We start from the raw sequence: 13,125 nt of genomic DNA on the forward strand, positions 1-13,125 counted from the left end.
GGACCATTCTAAAACAAAGAGATTAAACTTCAGATACTTTTTTTTGGCCTTTACAACCGTTCTGTCTGTTGGAAGTGTCTTTTTATCTCAGACAGCCTGATGGGATCCAATTTTCTAGCAGATTATAAAGATGAATACCTATACCAGCTTTTGATAGAATTATAGAATTTATTATGAAAATAATAAAACCATGCATTGATACTGGCCCTGGACTAACAGGATGTAGGTACGCAGTTGACGCCAGGGATTACTGCCTTCTAGAGTTTTGGCCTTTGACAAGAGAGTGTTATTTTTTACAGTCGTTACTAGTGGGCACATTTGTATAACATAATTGTGCTTTTACAATACCTGAATGTCTTTCATGTAATAAGGGTGAGTGAGAGAAGATCAGTAAAATTTGATCTCATTAGATCCTTGCAAGAAATTATGTTGGATGATTGAGCTGAAAACATCAACGAATAAACTATGCGTAATAATGAGGCTAGAGTAGAAAGATATACTACCTAAGGTGGTTAATTGAATGGATAAGATGCCACCATCTTTTTTCCCCCTCTGTAAATGAAGATTTTAATTCATATTTGTACTTAATTTATACATTTATAACTTGTATATTTTTAATTGGATATACTTTACATATAATAAAATTTACCAATTTTAAATTAACAATTGGATGAGTTGTGACAAATGCTTACAGCCATGTAGTGCTACTACAGCCACCATAACAGAACATTGCCAGCACCCCGAAAAGTTCTGCCTCCCCTTTGCAGTCAGTCTTCTCCCTCTGCTCTCGGTACTCTCTTACCAACCACTGCTATGCTTTCTATCATTACAGTTTTGCTTTTTCTAGAATTTTATGTAAATGGAACCATCTGGTATGTAGTTTTTTAGTCTGGCTTCTTTCACTCACATAATGCTTTTGTTTTCTAACATTTCTTTTTGATTCTTTCTTAGAGTTTCCATCGTTCTGCTACATTACCCATCTGTTCCTGCCTGTTGTCTACTCTCCCATTAGAGCCTTTCATACTTCTTTTCTTTTATTTGCTTTTTCTAATTGAAATATAACTAACATGTGGTGTCATAATAGTTTCAGGTGTCATCCTACTCACTTTAAATTCCTGGCCTCATAATTTCAGTATCCCTGCCCTATCTGAGTCTTGTTCTGATGCTTCCTCTGGCGCTTCAGACTGTTTTTTGTCCTTTTTGTAATCTTCTGTAGAAAGCCTGCCATGATGTCCTAGGTAAAAGGAAATCCAGTAAGTAGGCTTTTAGTGATGTTCTGATAAGGTGTGAGGGTAGAAGTGTTCTGCAGCCCTATGATTAAGTCTCAGTCTTTTATTGAGCCTGTGTCCCTGGACTTCACCGGTGCTTCTTAGATTTTTCACTCCTTAGGTAGGACAGGAAGGCCAGGGGGAGCTGGAGTTTTATTTCTCTTCCCTCCCTGATAAATTCCACTTTAGTTAGGTTCTGGCAAAATAGTTTCTCTTGGTCTTGTTAAGAGCAGCGTGCTCTGGTTTTATTCAAAATGACATCATTTTTGTTTTTGCCAGAAGCAGGAGAATCTATCTGATACTCACTATGAGACTCTGGTAGGGCTCGTGGAGGTAAAAACTCACAGAAGTGAAGGAGCTTCCCTGAGCCTGGATGTCCATAGAGTTTTCACCTCCAGCCTCGTCCGCAGTGATCCTTCAGCCATTGGTCACTTACACTTTAGATGTTCCCACCCCAGTACTGGTTCTGGTAGAGATTTCTACTTGTGAGTCTCTGTTCTGTTCTGCCAAGTTGTAATTCTCCGTGTCTGCCTGTCTGTTTCTCCAGTTTTAGGGGCAGCAGTTTGCCCTATGACCTCGGTTCTCCAGTCTAAGGAGAATTGTTGATTTTCAGTTTGTTCAGGTTTTTACTCGTTAGGATGGATGATTTCTTCCAGGTTCCTTGTGTGTTGGACTGGGAACTGGAAATCATGATGCTTTTGATATTCGTCCATGTTATGTCATGTGTATATGTGCATTCCTTTTTATTTTGCCTAATGGTATTTTGTTGTAAGAACAGGTCGTAATTTATGGATTCATCCACAAGTTGATGTACATTTGGATTGTTTTCACTTTAAAGTTAGAATAAAGCGGCTGTGAGCAATCTGGTACCAGTCTTCGTGACGACAGATGTTTTCGTTTCACTTGGGTGAATACCTGAGTGGGAATGCTGGTCACGTGGGGAGTGCATGCGTGACTTTATAAGGAGCTGCAGAGCTTCCATCACTTGTGTTCCCACAAGTGATGTGTGAGTGCCTTAGTGAGTACTCACCCACACTGGATGTATCACATATCAGGGGATGCATAACAAATTACCCCAAAACTTAGCTTAAAATGACAAACACTCATTATTTGTTTCTATGGGTCAAGAATCTGGGTGGGGCTTAGTTAGGGCCTCTGGCTCAGGGTCTTTCACAAGGCTGCAGTCAAGGTATTGGCCAGAGCTGGGGTCATCTTAAGACTTGACTAGTATTTTTCCCCCACTTCCCAATTTCTTGTTGCTAGTAAACAAATATAGTTTATCGTTTTGTTTTGGCTTTTGGCTTTATATATCCTGCAACCTTGCTGAACTTATTTTTTAGTTCTAGGAACACTGGGGTAAATTTTATAAGATTTCCTATGTTAATGAGCATGGCTTCTGTGAATAAAGACAGTTTCTTTCTTTTCAATTTGTATGCCTTTATATTTTTTCTAGCTTTACTGAATTAATCGAACTTCCAGTACAACATTGAATAGAAGTGATAAGACACCTTGCCTTTCTCCTGATATTAGGGGGGGATTTGGTCTTTCAGCATTAAGTTTGATGTGTGCTGCTGTTTGTTTTTTTTTTTTTAATTTTTTTTTAAATGTTTTATTTATTTTTTGAGACAGAGCATGAGCAGGGGAGGGTCAGAGAGAGAGGGAGACACAGAATCCGAAGCAGGCTCCAGGCTCTGAGCTGTCAGCACAGAGCCCGACGTGGGGCTTGAACTCGCGAACTGTGAGATCATGACCTGAGCTGAAGTCGGACGCTTAACCAACTGAGCCACCCAGGCGCCCCTGTGCTGCTGTTTTTTAATAGATATGAGAACCCGGTAGGGCTTTTAGAGTTGACAGACTGTAGCCTGTGGGCCAAATCTAGCTGGCTACCTGTTTTTATGACTAAAGTTTTATTGGAATGTAGCCACACCTATTTGTTTACATATTTTCTGTGGCTAATTTGTAACTACAACCAGAGTTGAGGGATCCTGACAGAGATGGTCTAGTGCACGAAGCCTGAAATATTTGTTGTCTAGCCTTTTACAGAAAAATTTGCCAGTTCTTGCTCTCTTGGGTTGAGGAAATTCCCTTCTAGTCTTGGTTCTGAGAGTTTTTATTGTGAACGGATATTAAATTTTTCAAGTACAATGTCAGTTAAGGTATTTTTGTTTTAGACCAGTGCCAGGGTGAATTACATTGATTTTTGAATGTTAAATTAATCTTGCATCTCTGGGTTAAACCCATCTTGCTCGTAATGTATTACCCTTTTTCATTACTGGTGATTTCAATTTCCTAAAATTTTCTTGAGGATTTTTGTATTTGTCTATGAGGGATTTTGGTTTATAGTTTTCTTGTTGTGTCCAGAATGCGTAAAGAACTCTTCTAACTTAACAACAAAAAGACAACCCATTTTAAAAATGGACAAAAGACTTGAATAGATACTTCTCTGAAGAAAATTTACAAATGGCCAACGAGCAAGCACTTAAAAAGATGTTTAGCATCATTGTTCATTAAGGAAATGCAAATCAAAACCATGAAACTCACTAGAATAGCTTTAATCAAAAACAGTGCAAAGTTGGAAGTATGTAGAGAAATAGAACTCTTTTGTACATTGCTGGTGAGAATGTAAAATGGCACAGCCACTGTAGAAAACAGTTTGTTGGTTCCTTAAAAAGTTAAACATAGATTACCATATAACCCAACAGTTCCACTGCTAAGTATATACTCTGGAGAAATGGAAACGTATGTCCACAAAGAAATTTGTATGCAAATGTTCGTAACAGCTTTATTTATAATAACCAAAAGGAAACAACCCAAATGTCCATCAATGACAGATAAATGGATAAATCGTGAGATACATGCTCACAACATTTATACACACAGTAGGATATTATTCAGTCATAAAAAGGAATGAAAAACCGATGGATGGTTCAATTTGGGTAAAACTTGACAACATTATGCTAAGTGAAATAAATCAGATATAAAAGGACAAATATGGTAGGATTCTACTTCTACGAGGTACCTAGTGTAGTCAGAGTCATAGAGACAGAAAGTCGAATGATGGTTGCCAGAAGCTGGGGGAGAGGAGCAGGGAAGTTACTGTTTCATGGGTATAGAGGTTCAGTTTTGCAAGATGAAAAACGTTCTGGAGATGGATGGTGGTGATGGTTTCACTACAGTGTGAATTTGTTAAATGCCACTGGACTTTACAGCAAAAAGTGGTGAGAATGGTAAAATGTATGTCATATATATTTTATTATCAAAAATTAATTTAAAAAGAACAAAGAACTGATACATGGTACAACTTGGATAAATCTTGAAAACATTCTGCTAACTGAAAGAAGCCAGATGCAAAAGATCACCTATTGTATGGTTTCTATTATATATCCCAAGGGGGCAAATCCAGAGAAAGAGCACATTAGAGGTTACCAGGGGAGGTAAAGAGTAGGAAATGGGAATGTCTTTATGGGATGATTTAAAAAAAATGTTGGTAGTTATGTAACATTGTGAGTACAGCAAATGCCATCTAGTTGTACACTTTAAAGTGACTGTCATGTGGTTGTCACCTTGGTAAACAGCTTTCTCTTTTTCTCTCTCTCTCTTCCTGAGTCAGGCAACACATCCTCCTGCTGTGTCCTGCTATACCTGTGGTGTAGGCCTATTCATGCAGCATATGCATTGGATCTGGGAAGAAAATACTTATTTTTAATAATTTTAATTGAAAATATAGTAGTATGCATATATTTAGATTGTTTAAAATGCTGAAAGTAGATACAAGGAAATAAAAACGTCATTCCTACCACCCAGAAGATTGCTGTTCTTCCCTCCTATTTCTGATTCTTCTTAGAGTGCGATCTCTCTCTACACAAACACACAAATACCTTTTAACCAAAATGAAATTACATTGTTTGTGGTGTTTTTAAATTTGCTTTGTTTGGTTATGATCTTCATCTTTCCATGTTAGCACATTTTATTTACCTAACGATTAAAATCCAAGTTCCCTCAGTGGTTCCAAAATTGTTTACAGTAGATTAATACAAAATAGGTTCCAGTCTAGGGTCATGTATTGCGTTATGCATCTTATGTCCCTTAAATCTCTTTCAATCTAATGTATACCCATCCCCCCTCTTCTTATGACAGTGATTACTAGAGGAAACCCAGCCAGTTGTCTTAAATATTTCATCTGTTTAAAATGTGTTTTATTTCACTCATTTCCAGTTTCACAAACTTCTAGTTATAAGTCACGGAAAAGAAAAAAGTATAGCATGAGGAATGTAATCAATAATATAATGTGTGGTGATAGATATGACTGTCCTTAACCGTGGTGAGCATTGAGTAATGTATAGAACTATCAAATCACTCTGTTGTACACCTGAAACTCATATAACATTGTAGGTCAACTAAACTTCAACAGTAAAAAGATAAACATGAATTGTACATATAAAAATATTGTGTTTTATATACTTCATAAGTACCTTAAGTACATACTGCAGTATGTACTCACAATTTTTTACTGGTAAGGCTACAAGCATCAAAAATGTTTGAAGACTTAGGATATGTGGGTGTTTATTGCACTCATTATTACACACATTTTTCAGTTCCCTGTAGGTTTGAAGTTTTTAAAAATAAAAGTTGGGGAAAAAAACATCAAAGAGTAAAAAGATTAGAAGTTTACTATTCTGGTTTGCCATTTATTTGAAGTGTGAACTTGTTCATTTTGGAGCCCCCCCAAACCTGCTGACTCAAACTGGGTAGTATAGCTGGGGCGATGGGCACTCTGATGGTTTTGATGCTCAGGGAGATAGGGAGATGATACCATGTGTTTTGTGGTTATTTCCAGAATCCACACCGCCCCTCACTCCTTTGTCTTTTGCATCAGTATTTATTTATTGAGCAGGTACTCTGGGCCAGACATGCTACTAGGGACTGGGCTGGAAGGGGCTGGAAGGGGCTGGAAGGGCAGAGAGGCCACTCTGTCGGCAGTTTGTCATGGTGGCATCTGACGGGCCTGCTCCATTTACCTGTAATCTTCCTTGGTTTTGCCTTGTCAGGATTATGAAGAAGCTGTGCTCTTGTTATTAGAAGGAGCTGCCTGGGAAGAAGCTCTGAGACTGGTAAGAAAAACTTTAAAAATCATCACTATGTTAGGTGCTTAGAGCAAGAGTGCGGGGGAGAAGGGTCAGCTAGAATCCCTGGTCTTCTGAGGCTAGTGAAATTAAGTAAAAATAGTTTAGGTTCTTGGTCTAAGGATAAATAGTATTTTTAAAGCCATTTTAAAAATGTATTCTTGATGTTTTGAATTAATCAACTTTTAAAATGTGAAATATTACTGGTCTTTACTGAAGTGAATTAAATATTCATTAGAGGCCTACTGCTCTTGAAAATATCCTGGTGACCTCTGAAAGTGATCCATTTCCTTCCAAGTATCTTGACTCTCCAGTGATTTGCAGTTTTCTTGCCTGAGATTACTGTATTTTTCTTTTTAGGTATACAAATACAACAGACCAGATATTATAGAAACCAATGTAAAGCCTTCCATTCTAGAAGGTAAGGGTTACATCTTAGAATTCCACATTTGGAAGTGTGGAGGTGTGGAAGAGCAAGATAACAGTACTTACTTTGTTAGGACATCCTTTAATCAGGTGTTACATAGAGGTGATTAAAACTGTCCACTGGGTATAATACTTTCTTCTGACCAGGATTTTTAAGCATGCTGAACTGTTAAATGGTAGTATAGAAAATATTTGAATGTTAAAAACACATGATAAGATATGATTAAGAATCTTCATATTTGGAAATAGTTGGTAAACTTGAATATGAACTAGACATTAGATAATAATAGTATTTTGTCAGGGGCCAGTTTCTTGCATTTAATAATTGTATTGTGGTCATATTAGTGTCCTTTATTCTTTTTTTTTTAAAGTTTATTCATTTTGAGAGAGAAAGAGAACATGCACAAGCAGGGCTGGGGCAGAGAGAGGGAGAGAGAGAATCCCAAGCAGACTCCATGCTGTGCACAGAGCCCGACACCGGGCTCAGACTCACAAACTGTGAGATCATGACCTGAGCTGAAACCAAGAGTTGGACGCTTAACCGACTGAGCCCTACCTGGATGCCCCGATAATGTCCTTATTCTTAAGAGAGCTATGCTGAGGTATTTAGGAGGGAAGGATCGTATCTGCAATCTACTCTCAAAATGTTCCATAAAAATAGTAGTTGTGTGTATGAATGGAGAGAAACAGGAAGCCAAAATAATAGGGCAAAATGTTAACAATTGGTAAATCTAAGTGAAGGGTATATTTGTACATTGAACAGATGAGTTTTACCAGTTCTAGAATACTCAGATGGTCACTGTGACTCCTTAAAAGCAGAATGGGAAAGAAAGGCATCAGTTTGGCTAACAGAAATTTCTGGGAGTGGGGTTTGGTTCTAAGCCCTCCAATTTTCACACAGTCTGCCCTGTGAGTAAGATCTGGCCTTTCTGACATGTATATATATTCACATGTTTACCCTGCCTGCATCCTCCTCCCCCTCCCCATTAACACCATGGGAGGATTCTTTTCTTATCGTTCACGTAGGTATCTCTACCTGGTTACTGAAAGCTTCCGTCCTGGCCCTCCAGCAGTCCATCTAGCCAGCTCTTAAACTTGGATTTTGTCCCCTATTGAGCACTTAGAAAAATACTGACAGTTCGTCTGCATGGGCTTCATACCTATGTTCAGGAAGCAGTTCAGTGACTGTTTGTGTTTGTTAACAACTTCCTTGTATACTCCTTTTCTTTGCTAGTCCTCTCTTGGGTTAGTTACCTAGTCTTTCTTCAGGTGATTTTATCGATTTAGTGGTAGCGAATGTTCCAGGATGATGTTGATGAACACTAAGAGCTGAAGTCTCAATGTCTGGCTCATTCTCTGAAAATGATGTAGGTTAATTCTCATTAAGGAAAAAATCTTGCTTGGAAAACCTAGTAACTTGTTTTCTTTTTGTTAAATTCTGACTTCCTCACTGCCCTCCTCTAGTTCTTTTTTTTCTGCTTAAATATCCTCAAATTATTTTCCATCTGCACTCCTAGCCCAGAAGAATTATGTGGCACTTCTGGAGTCTCAGACAGCCACATTCTGTCGCCATAAACAACGTTTATTGGTGGTTCGAGAGCTCAAGGAGCAAGCACAGCAGGTGAACCTGGGTGAGTGTCTGCATGACGGCATTGGCGCTTGGGTGCGGTGGGGACATGTCACACCTTGTCTTAGCTGCTTGTTGTGCCTTCTGCAATATGATTACTGTGCCGGGGGACATCTGAGGCCTCTGTGAAACCCCTTAGGGGCTGTGTGTGCCTGTGTGTGCCTGTGTTTGTGCGTGTAGAGGAGGGCTGAGGGGCAGGACCAAGCAGGAATGGAAAGAGCTCTGCTGCATGTGCCCTCCACCCCCACCAAGCAGAGTAGCCGACTTCTCTGTTTCACAAAATGAGCCACCTTGTCTCCAGAGGTTCCTTTCCTTTGAAAAAAAAAAGAAAGAAAGAAAAAATAACTAGTTTGGTACTGTATATGCTAATAATAACTAATATTCTCTCATTTCACTTTGAGATCTACTTTATGATAATTGTCATCCATCCTCAGATATGCCCTGGTTAACCACAGTCCACTTACCCCATTAAAAGTAAACTCACATTAGCAGGGAGTTTTCATTCTGCATCTGATTCTACTTTTCTAGATGATGAGGTGCCCCAGGGTCAAGAGTCAGACCTCTTCTCTGAAACCAGCAGTGTCCTGAGTGGCAGTGACATGAGCGGCAGATATTCCCATAGCAACTCGAGGATATCAGCGTATGTATCATGTTTATTCAGCGTTTTGACCATGCCCTGGGTGTATGGAGAAAGAGCAAGTAAGTAGGTCAGTTTTTCATCAGGAGGACAGTGCAGGGCCATGATATAGTTATGCAAGGACTCTCCCTGCATATCTAAGAAATTAGACTTGGTGTTGAAATGTTTTCTGCTGATTCTTCATGGACTGTGCGTTTGCTCATGCCCACAAGGCTCTTACACTGGGAACTCAGTTTTTATGACATTTGATTTCATTTGTTTAACAAATACTAGGTGACCATAATGTGTAAGCACTAAAAAAAATTAAAAGATGATAAAGAAAAAATATTCAGGCATCTTCAGTTCAAAGTCAGGATTGGAAGAGGTTATAAACATAAAATAAGTCATCATACTTCAAGTGTAGCAGCTGGTCAGAACTCCCAGATGCTAGTTGTAGTGGATGTTAGCAAAAACTTTTAAGGAGCTATGGGTTTATAAGTGCTTTATAGTCACCCTTGGGAAGCATAAAACAATGCATATTGTGTATTCGAAGTGACTCATACTTTATGAATTCAGAATGGAGATTTTTGAGGTTATGTGGGGTGATCAGAAATTCCTAGAGAAGTAACTAGAAACTGGACTTTTAAGAGTCAGGGCGAGAGACAGGTGGCATAATTAAAGACCTCTGAGCAGGAAAGATACAGGACTCATTTTAGTGCATTCAAATTCAGTGTGCTATGTCTATGTCCCCTGATTGATTGATTGATTGATTGATATTTTGAGAGAAACAGACAGCATGAGTAGGGGAGGGGTAGAAAGAGAGGGAGACAGATAATCTTAAGCAGGCTCTGCACTGTCAGCGCAGAGCCTGACGCGGGGCTCAAACCCACGAAACCATGAGATTGTGACCTGAGCCGAAACTGAGAGTTGGACGCTTAACCGACTGAGCCACTCAGGCTCTCATATGTCCCCTGATTTAAATTTTACTTTGTTGCCTTTGAATTTATATTTTGTTAGAAAATTCAAGTTTGTTGTTCTTCTCTTTGTTGTTCTCACTCTTATGATCAGATGCAACCTCATTTTACTCTGCATTTTAATCATAATTTTAAGGCCAGATACTACCTTTTAGGGTTTTCCTTATTACTTCCTGCCTATAAGATTTGCTTCTCCCAATTTTATTTTAGGCATCATTTAAACACCTCATCACCATTTTCCCCCAAATATACATACCATCTGTAGACTCTCTGGGTTCCTCAAAAGTTGGTGGCCAACAGGTACATTCATTTTAATCTGTGCAGCACAAGATTTATAACCTCTTTCTGATTTCTAACAGGCGATCGTCTAAGAATCGCCGCAAAGCAGAGAGGAAGAAGCATAGCCTCAAAGAAGGGAGTCCACTAGAGGATCTGGCCCTTTTGGAGGCACTGAATGAAATCGTACAGAGCACTGAAAAATTGAAAGGTATATTCTCAATACTAATGATTCTTGCCACACAAAAAAGTAAATGGGTAGCACAGACTTTAATAAACATTAAGATGCAATTTTCCCAACTTGAAGAAAGACAAAAACTGGCAGCAGGAAGGACGCATCTTGTCAGGGCACATTCCTGAACCACTCTCAGCTGGTGACATAGGAGCCTTCCTCTATTGGCCTCCATGCACCCGGCCTGGGAGACATTAGCGCTGAAACTGGAGTAAAGGATTGAGAAGACACTGCTTCCTGCTTGGGCCCCAGTGTGTCCCTTTTTCTTTTTATAGTAGATATGTTGAATTATTCCAGCATTTGGGAAGAAGGAAGAAAATGTGGGAGATGGCAGCTGTAGTGTGATATTAAATATTTCTTAATTGGGAAAGAAACTAGGTTGATTCTAGCAATGGAGTTGGGGACCCAAGTTACCACTTTCTCAAATTTCTTCTCTCTAGATGAAGTATACCAGATTTTAAAGGTGCTCTTTCTGTTTGAGTTTGATGAGCAAGGAAGGGAATTACAGAAGGCCTTTGAAGATACTCTCCAGCTAATGGAAAGGTCACTTCCAGAAATTTGGACTCTCACCCACCAGCAGAATTCAGCTACGACGGTAAGTTTCCTTCAGAGACAGAATGTGCATTTTTAAAAAATCATTTTCAAGGTTATTACATTCACACAATCTCTTAAAAGTCAAAGCAAAAGATCTTCTTTCATATTATATTAGAAACACAACATACCATAGTTAAATTATCTTAGGCTTATGTTTAAGCTGTCAGTAAGAAGATCTTCTATTCAGGTACACCTTGGCCTAGGTTAAGTTTGCTTTTATTTCTCCGTTCTGCATGAAGCAGTTGTTGTGGAGAAGATGGGCAATTCAGACTGTTGCCCCCTGTCTTCAGTGAGATCAGGGTGGGGAAGGGGGAAGCCAGGGCCAGAGTTAGCCTCTTCACCTCCCTATTCAGACTTTGGGTGGGATCAGAGTTTCTTAAAGTAACCCAAACAATTACTTTCTCTTTTGTTTCATGGAAAATTTGACTTGTCACTTCTACTGTGTTCTCATGAGGACCTTTGCTACTTACATTTAAGGCAGTTGTGTCCTATCAAGAACTCTCATGTATTACCATCTGTTGGTTATACCTCTGCTCAGTCTCTCAAACCTCAAGCCTGTTGTTAAGTTTCTGTTTTGATTCAGAAAGGCTGGTGTGTCAGGCATGATCCATTAAGGAAAACCACCACAGCTGTTATTTTAACAGAGAGAATTTAATACATGGAACTGGTTGAACAGGTATTGGAGAATTGAAGAGCCAAAATGGGAGCTCAGAGAAGGAACTCGAGATGGTAACTTCGAGGGAACAAAGAAGAGTTTGGGATTACAGCAGTTTAGAAGTTTGGAGATGGGACCCCACGAAGCTGGCTCTCCTCCCTCTGAGAAGAGGGTGCCAGGCAGCTGGTGCTGATACTTCTGAGGGAGCGCAATGGCTCTAAGTGTAGAGAAATAAACCGGAATGAACAGCCGCTGCCAGGGTAAAGAGCTGCCATTGCATGAAAGCAAGTGAATGAAGGAGCACATTCCTTCTTTTTTTTTTTCTTTCTTTTTTTTTTTTTTGAGAGAGAGAGAGAGAGAGAGAGCGAGCAAGCAGGGGAGGGGCAGGGAGAGAGGGAGACACAGAATATGAAGCAGGCTCCCGGTTCTGAGCTGTCAGCACAGAGCTTGATGCAGGGCTCAAACCCACAAACCATGAGATCATGACCTGTGCCAAAGTTGGATGCTTAACTGACTGAGCCACCCAGACACCCCAACACATTCCTTCTTCCTCCAGTCTTGCACTGTCCCTCTGGTGTCTGCTATGGTCAGAGCATCGTGAGCCAGGTGCAAAGGCGAATGTTTTCTCAGGCTCTCAGCATCACAAGCACTGTAGGGAAGGGTGGTTTTGAAGCCTGAAGAGAAATTGGTATTCAGCTCACTGATTAGAAACACGTAGCTTTACTGGGCCTTGATTTCCTCAGTTGTAAATGGGGATATACTTCCCTATACACCTCACTGGAATATTCTGAAGGTTAGGTAAGAGGGCAGATATAGGTGCATGTAGTGTACCATAAAAATAAAAGCAGTTGAGAATCAGCACCCCACAAATACTTGAATTTACTAAAAGAGGTATTGCCTAGAAGAAATGTAATCATCTTCAAATCTGTACTGGTTTTGAAGTTTAACAATGTATAATACGTCCTCATGTCCTCCCCTACCCTTTTTTATTCAGATCCTATTAATTTCTGAGACACGGGCTTTAAGAGTCTTCTAGGGAAAATGAGCAGAAAATTGTTTTGCTTTGCTTGGTAAAGTATGGTAATGGCATATGTGCAGGATACCATGAGTCACATGGAGGTGCTTTGAGCATGACATTGACATTGCTGCTGAGACAGTGCCCCCGAGGGTGTGCACACTGAACCAAGTGAAGCCAAAGCAGAGGGACTGGCATGTGCCCACTGAGGCTCATATAGGTGTGGAATTCCTATGATGTGTCTTGTTTTACCTTGAACACGTGTGCAGAGTTTGCACACGTGCATCCATGATATGCAAGTTTGTTTAAAAAAATTTTT

General features: G+C 39.6%; 1 protein-coding gene across 3 annotated transcripts in view; it reads left to right on the top strand.

Moving 5' to 3' along the window:
- The window catches only part of ELP1 (elongator acetyltransferase complex subunit 1), a 57,637-nt gene that overhangs the window by 40,197 nt on the left and 4,315 nt on the right, over window positions 1-13,125 (top strand). For all 3 annotated transcript variants that reach the window (XM_047829249.1, XM_047829247.1, XM_047829248.1), the window contains exons 30-35: window positions 6,317-6,379; window positions 6,752-6,812; window positions 8,335-8,448; window positions 8,973-9,084; window positions 10,394-10,521; window positions 10,983-11,137. In XM_047829249.1, the coding sequence (XP_047685205.1) occupies window positions 6,317-6,379; window positions 6,752-6,812; window positions 8,335-8,448; window positions 8,973-9,084; window positions 10,394-10,521; window positions 10,983-11,137 (633 nt within the window). The remainder of the gene's footprint in view (window positions 1-6,316; window positions 6,380-6,751; window positions 6,813-8,334; window positions 8,449-8,972; window positions 9,085-10,393; window positions 10,522-10,982; window positions 11,138-13,125) is intronic.

This window comes from Prionailurus viverrinus, chromosome D4 (genome assembly GCF_022837055.1).
Source record: "Prionailurus viverrinus isolate Anna chromosome D4, UM_Priviv_1.0, whole genome shotgun sequence".
In the NCBI taxonomy this organism is placed as follows: domain Eukaryota; kingdom Metazoa; phylum Chordata; class Mammalia; order Carnivora; family Felidae; genus Prionailurus; species Prionailurus viverrinus.